Source organism: Gallus gallus, chromosome 1 (assembly GCF_016699485.2).
Source record: "Gallus gallus isolate bGalGal1 chromosome 1, bGalGal1.mat.broiler.GRCg7b, whole genome shotgun sequence".
NCBI lineage: Eukaryota > Metazoa > Chordata > Aves > Galliformes > Phasianidae > Gallus > Gallus gallus.
In genome coordinates this window covers 107272571-107279717 of record NC_052532.1, presented here as the reverse complement: position 1 = coordinate 107279717, position 7147 = coordinate 107272571, and the positions used below count along the sequence as shown (strand labels likewise).

The following is a 7147-nucleotide window of genomic DNA, read 5'->3' as shown; positions in this document are numbered from 1 at the left end:
TGGTGTTATTCATCTTGTTTAGATTCCCTTCCACAGAACAACCTTCAATTGCAACCCTTATCCTCTACTAAATCAAATCGCTACCGAAGACTCAATTTCACTCTATTATCTCTGAACACTGATTGATGTGATTAAATTCCTCCCTTCAGCTGAGGAGCCTCAAGTGCACAATTTTAATGACCACTTTTGTCTGGCTCATGAAATATATTACATTCTTGTATCAAGGACTGTCACAGTGACTGTTTTGTGATTGAACTCTGTAATGCTTTGTAACATCTAGCATAAAACATGATAAACAACAGAAACTGCATATCCTCTCAAGTCTAGGTAGGTCATATCTATATTTGATAAGTCTAATATGGAGAACTGTTGAAATAGAAAAAAAGGCATCTTAATCCACAGGAAACAAATAGTTAAGCTACCACTGTGAGGTGGACAAATAAATCCTGATTTCAAACCTTTCAACAAGAAGTTGCTCCTATGGAATGCAGAAGAAGAAAACCCAGGGACATACAACAGGAAACTGCAATTTGGCAAGGCATCTTTCTTTGCTCGACAGGCGTTAGACATAGCACAATTCTAATATCCGCTCTTCTAAATAAAAATGTATCACTTGCCACAGTCACGCTGCATCACATACAAACTATCTTCATGAGATCAATGCTCAGCAATAACACTACTTTGTAGTCAGTTACTCGTGCCATTTTGACTGGAAGGATGCTTTCGTACTAGTCAGAAGTTCCATATAGCAATCTTATTGAAATATATTTCATCTATAAATCAGCACAGAATGCGTTAAACACCCTGTGTCAAAAGGTTATGGATTTAGATTATTTCCTCATTATGAAAAGGGATGCTTTTGATGGGTTTTGACAAGAATTATCTTCGAAGGCATTTAAGATTTTTCAAGAATAAAATATAAGCTTATTGATGGTTTAATAAAAACGATGGCAGAATGATAAACAATGAATACAAGTCACATCTATAGGTGAATCCAACCCTTCCGTAAACCAGTCCCATTCAGACATCTTTATACTTACAGGATGGAAGACTACATCCTGGAAGAGCAGCAGTTCTGAAAAGGACTTAGGAACCATGATGGATAATCAACTAAATTTACAATCTTTTAATGCAAATAACTGAGACTGAAAGATTTAAAAATGCAATCCTTGGAGGTATAAACAAACAAGCAAAGATATAAACTGAAAGGTTCAAGAATGTACCTGCACATACTACACGCACACAGCAATACCGAAATTACTACCAGAATGCTGTATGCAGTTCTCATGTCCACACTTTAGAATGGATTTTAAAACATCTGAATTTTCAGAAGAGCCATAAAAGCTTTACAGTTAGAGATTTCATCTACATAGGCTATTAAAGTTAACATATTCTTTTATGTGAATAAAGTGTAAGAGTTTAAAACTAGAGTAGTTATTAGTTGTTCTAATAGGCAGCTAGCTATGTGTTGGCCAGCAGCTGTAACTAAACAGTTCCAAAACTGAAGGAGGACTGAGAGAGTATGGAAAATGAACTAGCTGAATCACTCGAGAGACATGGAGAAATCCTCACACTTGCAGATCCTACATGAAAACTGGCGTTTTTTTTTGTTGTTGTTGTTGTTGCTTTTCTTTTTTTTAAAGTATGTTCTACTGCACCCAGAAGATACAGGCTCCATGATGCAGAAATAACTAGATTGAATCCTAGGGATAATGGCATGCCAGTCAGAATATTTCATTACCATGGTCACTTCTGGCCTTAAAATCAGCTAGTCTTGTATTAGGTAGAAAGCTGCAGTGCATATAAGAACATTCAAACTAACAGATGATAATATAAACAACTCAAACTACAAATACAGTCAAACAGAATCAAGCAGAGCTGTGTTCATACATCATTGATTTGTATACCTTGCTGTTTCAATTAAAAACTCAAAGTTATCCATTATGCCTCCAACTTTTACTTTCATATTTTTAAGTCTGTTTCAATGTATCTGATATTTACATACTATAGTATAATCATACCTACCATACCATGGCTTGGAGTAGGTTAATTGCATAGGAAGATTTACTATGTTTACATTTTTTTTCTTAAATTACTCTTTTTTTTTTTCTTTTTTTTCTTTTTCTTTCAAAAAGCACAGTAAAGAGTCTGAGGACAAATTATTCAACTGTTTATCATACATAAGACTGCATGACTATAATACAAAGGGCTTGTCTTTTTCATTTAACGTTACAATATACACAGCAAGTCCGGACTAGATCTTACAATCTGAACACAGGTATTTAACCTTTTCCATGCTGTTTATGTTTACAATGCACAGAAGTCCTGTAACCAAACTGTGTAGTAAAGCACACAAAACTGGACTGTAACATAACACAGTATGCAGAAGCACTGGATTTTGTGGTTTCTTCTTTATGTAGATTTTTTTTTTTTTAACTGCTTCATTTTTGGCGCTTGCTAAGGTGTGGCAACCCGTGCACACAAAAATACCCAGATTCCATATTACCCTTATATTCCTAGACAGCAGTAAGTACTGGATTCCTTTTTATATTGCTGAACTCAGCATCCTTTTTTTTTTTTTTTTAAGGTGACAGCCTTCCAATTCCTGTAAACTTCTCTGAATCACTGAGTTTAAGAAGAAAAGAAAAAAAAAATCAGGAAAAAAAACAACCCACTTTCATCCACGGGGTTGACATGTCAATAGAAAAGAAATATGGATCACGTGATAAAAAGTCGTGATTTACAAAAAAATGGTAATCCCAAGTATTCGTTCTCATGTACATGGTATTCAGCTGCTGTTCTGCCACTCTAAGTATAAAAAAGTCCACCTTTTAGTCTGAAAAAAAATTACTTAGCCACATGGAACTGACCAGTGTGAGCTCTGGAATTTCTGCTGAATTAACCTTTGAAAGGGCTTACTGGCAGAGGTAGATCACTGCTTCTGTAATATATAATGGGCAAACAGTGTTAATCTGGGATGGGCAATCACTGAATCACTCTTATTCTTTCAGATGTTTTTCACCAAGCTTTTACTTCTAATATAAATAAATCTCTGACTGGGCCCATAAATTTTGCAACTGCCAAGCTGACTGTGTTATATTAAGGCAGCATTACCCAAAAATTAGGCACCTGTTAAATACAGCCTGCTAACCTCAGGTCTCATGTGAGTGTTTTGCTTTACTCAGACTATTATTTTGGACCTGTTCATGCAATCAAGGTCTTGCCTTCAAGTTTACAATTATGTTAATAAGGAATACAAGAATCAAACTGCTGGTTTCATAGCTTCTGGATCTAGTGTCCCTTTTACCTTCAGAAGCCTGAACACATTTATAACGTAACAGATGTTATAGTCTTGAAGTAGATGTCGATCTATTATGTTCAGTACACAGATTGCTGTAAATGTATTGGCTATGAATTCAACAACAGTTCCAGTTTTGTTTAAGCAATAGTACAGCCATAATTTTCAACTGACATTTAAAAATGGTCTAGTTACACCTTGTGTCAAAGTGCAGAACTGCTACATTATTGGTTACAGACATCTATGTGCTATAAAAACAGCTTTGGTACAATAAATTATCAAAAAAGAAAATAAATTTTTGTAAAATTCACAGCATAATTGTGAGGCAAAAAAGCAGTCACATAAAATTCTGCATTTTTAAAAATGTTCAGGATGAACAGAAGACGTCTTTGTGCAGAAGTAATGGTGGAGAAACCACGTGCCAAGAAAAAGCAAAAGAAAAAAGTAAAAAGCGGGAAGGGACACAGTTGTAGCTATTTCCATCAAACGCAAACCACTACTCCTGTGACCTTCAACCAATAAGGAAGTCAACTTTATGACACACGCAAAGTGACCTTGCAATACCTTACAATAAGTGGGTCACAAAAGTCTATTTTAAAAGAAAGGCCTCTTGAATTACCCATTCTCTGTGTTTTCAGCATTAAGGACTGTCTGCAAAAGCATGTCCAAAAGTGATTGCATCTGAAATGGTAGGCTCTTCTAACTTAAGAGTCCAAATCCATAAGGCCAAAGGTTATCCCAAAGACCACCACTTAGACCTCCCCACGACTGGCCAGGACCGACCCGTTGATTGCTTCTCAGTGCACCTTAGTTATGAAACCAGTCATATTTCAACACTAACTGACTGCGGTCTCCAAAATATGAGACACGCAGAATCCCATTACAATTGCTGCTTTGATCCTCAGTAGATTCAGATAAGGAGAGTTCTGATCACCGCCACTTATCATGCTTAATGTGCCTTACAAACTCCATTACAACCGTCCCTTTTTACAACTGAAGAATATATATTTGTGTAATCTGAAGGTCCCTCTTTCTTACAGTACTGCATTTCTGTGCCCATGTTTGTTTGGGGAACTAAAAAAAAAAAAAAATAGATATATTACTCACTCCTCTCCCACCCAAAAATTTCAAAGGGCCTTTTTGTAAATCATGTGCAATGCCATTAAAAAGAAACTAGCTTGCAACTACAGCTAACATTTGAACAATAATCCCTGTTGAATGAGACTGAAAAAGAAAAAAAAAGAAAAAACCCTCTTTCTCCCCTCCCCCCCAAGAAAAAAAAGCAAACTATGACTAGGTTGTGGCAAGTTAAAATGGGGGAAGCAAAAGGTGAACACTACTATGCTATCTGTTAAGGTGGGTCCGGACATGGCTCTTAAAAAAACAAAACAAACCAAAAAAAACTTCATTGTCCCTTTGCAATCTTTTCAAGTCTAAAAAAATAGTCAGCTTTGCCCTCCTGTAGCGGTTCAGTGAGTTTATCTCCTTCTGATTCAAGCAGCTTTGCACTTTGTTTTTGGAAAAACACCACTTCTATAAAAACACACAAGAAACAAACTTAGTTTCAGTTTAGTCACGAGCTAGCCACAGGACTTTGCTGAACACAAACTCCTGTCATGGGAGACTCTTCTCTATCAATCCCTTGCCTCATTGCAAGGTGTCCTTCAGTCATGTAATGAGCAGGACCTGTATTAGCAGAAAACTGGTACGTTGGATGTCCAGCTATGCCAGTTTCTTGGCGCGGATTAGAGTAGACTGTTAAATTCATGTCCATAGCTCCATTTTGTCCAAAGTCCAAGGTATTAGCAGCCACTGGGCGGTTCTGATAGGCCTGATTGCCTTGGTTACCAGTAGAGGAGGAAGATGTAGAGGAAGAAGTAGTTGAGGAAGACAGGGATGTCATGGAGTGGTGACTGTGGCCCACCTCCATAGAATCCTGGGTGGAGGAGCTGTTTGTTGGAGAATTGTAGACCCTTGGCCTGGTCCGGCTACCCAAGGCTTGCTGTCCATGATGATGGTGGTGGTGGTGGTGGTGATGGTGGTGGTGAGAGCTATTTCCGTGATGATGATGTAATGCATTCTGTTGTTGAGGGGTTACATGGAAGGTGGTTTCTTGAACTGGATGGTTTTCAACAGTGACCTGTGTAGGAGCTTCAGTGGCTGTCCAACCAATCGGAGGAGGAAACTGTTGTCGAACCTATGTTAACAGGAAAAATAAATAGTAAAACAGATTAATCATTTCTAATACACATTTCTAAATAGAACTTCACAAAAATAAGTTTTCATTCTGAACTTTTTTTTTCCCAAACAAGCAATAAAAGTATGTCCAATACATGACCTTACTGACAAATTAAAGTAAACCAGATCTAGAAACACATCAATTTGTTGAATGAATTAAATTGTCTACTTGGGAGAAAAAAAGAACTGTCAGCTGCAAAGTAGTATGTATGATCTTTTCTAGTTTCCATGGGCGTCTCCAGGAGCTGCAGTAGAACTTCTGACCCACACCTGATGCATATCCTGCCCTCCTCTGCTCAAACCTTGGCATCAGCAGAGCTGTTTCCTTCTCTGGTTACTCATTCCTTTCTCCCAGCTGCTGCTGTACAGTCTTTTTTTTTTTTCCCCTTTCTTGAATCTGCTATCACAGAGGTGCAACCAGTATCACTTGTTGACTCAGATCTGGCCAACAGCAGGTCCCTTTTTGAGCCAGATGTAGCTTGCTCTTATCTAACTTGGGTCAGCTCCTGGATTTTTCTCAGAGAACACCCCTGCATCCCCCCCTCCACTAATGACATGAGTGAGTCCTTGTCATGTAAACCTAATACAATTAGTTTCAGGGATTTAGTACTCTCAGAAAAAAAAAAAAAAGATATATATATCAAACAGACAGAAGCTCTACTTCAGCATACCTGTGGGCTGTGTGTTTCACAGTCCATAGCTTGAACAGCAGCAGTGAAGTGTCCACCACTATGTCGATGCTGGTGCGTGGGGTCTGACCGTGCCCTTCCGCTGTTGCTTGTTCCAGAAGATCCACCTATAAAATCATAGCAACACAACAAGAGAGAAAATTTACAGTAAGCTGCATACAATGACAGCATAAAGATTTCAATTGATTCAAGGGAAAAAATACAGGACCTATGATAATCACTCACAGTTGTGTAAATCTACTTACAAATTTTGATTAGAGCAGTTTCCTGTTCTAGATAATAAATAAATGCTTTTGATGACTATGACTGACATAAATTTTTCTGAATTACAACAGTGATATGACATTTATCTGGGAAAGCCTCCTTGGATATGATTCAGAAATACAATTTTCTTTTCCATTAGTGAGAAGAACCTCACCTGAGCTTGAAGATGTACTAGAGGTGGTTCCTGAAGACTGTGACTGCTCCATGGCAGGACTCGTAGACACACTGTTGCTTGTGTTGGTACCTTCGTCTGCTGTTTTCTTAAAGAAACTATGCTGTAGGGCATAATAAGGTTGAATTCGTGTCTTAGGGTCATAATCAAGCATCCTTAAGATGAGGTCTTTGAACTTCAAGTAGTCAGCTACAGTATGACCCGATTCCCCAGCACGACGTCCACCTGGTCCTCCTGTTTCAACTCCTAGTATATTGTGAAGTTTACGAGTTCCAGGTGGTTTGTATTCCTGTTGGAAAACCAAGTCGTATATATTAAGCCACTTCCATTCATAGTTTAATTTTGTCATAAGTTAGTCAAATCAAAGTAAGAAACTATTCAGTACTGTGTAAATTGTCACTTAATCACCCTGTCTTAAGACACAGAACAATGATAATAAACAATAAAGCCATGTTTTTGGTAAGAATGTAAAACAAAGTAACATAT

General features: G+C 37.7%; 1 protein-coding gene across 3 annotated transcripts in view; it reads right to left on the bottom strand.

Moving 5' to 3' along the window:
* Positions 1–317: 317 nt before the first annotated feature.
* The window catches only part of DYRK1A (dual specificity tyrosine phosphorylation regulated kinase 1A), an 85182-nt gene continuing 78352 nt past the window's right edge, over positions 318–7147 (bottom strand). For 2 of the 3 annotated variants that reach the window (XM_046900687.1, XM_046900655.1), the window contains 3 exons: positions 6644–6950; positions 6208–6332; positions 920–5495 (listed from right to left, as the gene is read on the bottom strand). In XM_046900687.1, the coding sequence (XP_046756643.1) occupies positions 4872–5495; positions 6208–6332; positions 6644–6950 (1056 nt within the window). In that variant the 3' untranslated portion in view covers positions 920–4871. Of the gene's footprint in view, positions 5496–6207; positions 6333–6643; positions 6951–7147 lie in introns of all 3 variants that reach the window. The other variant, NM_204550.2, reaches the window with a different exon arrangement.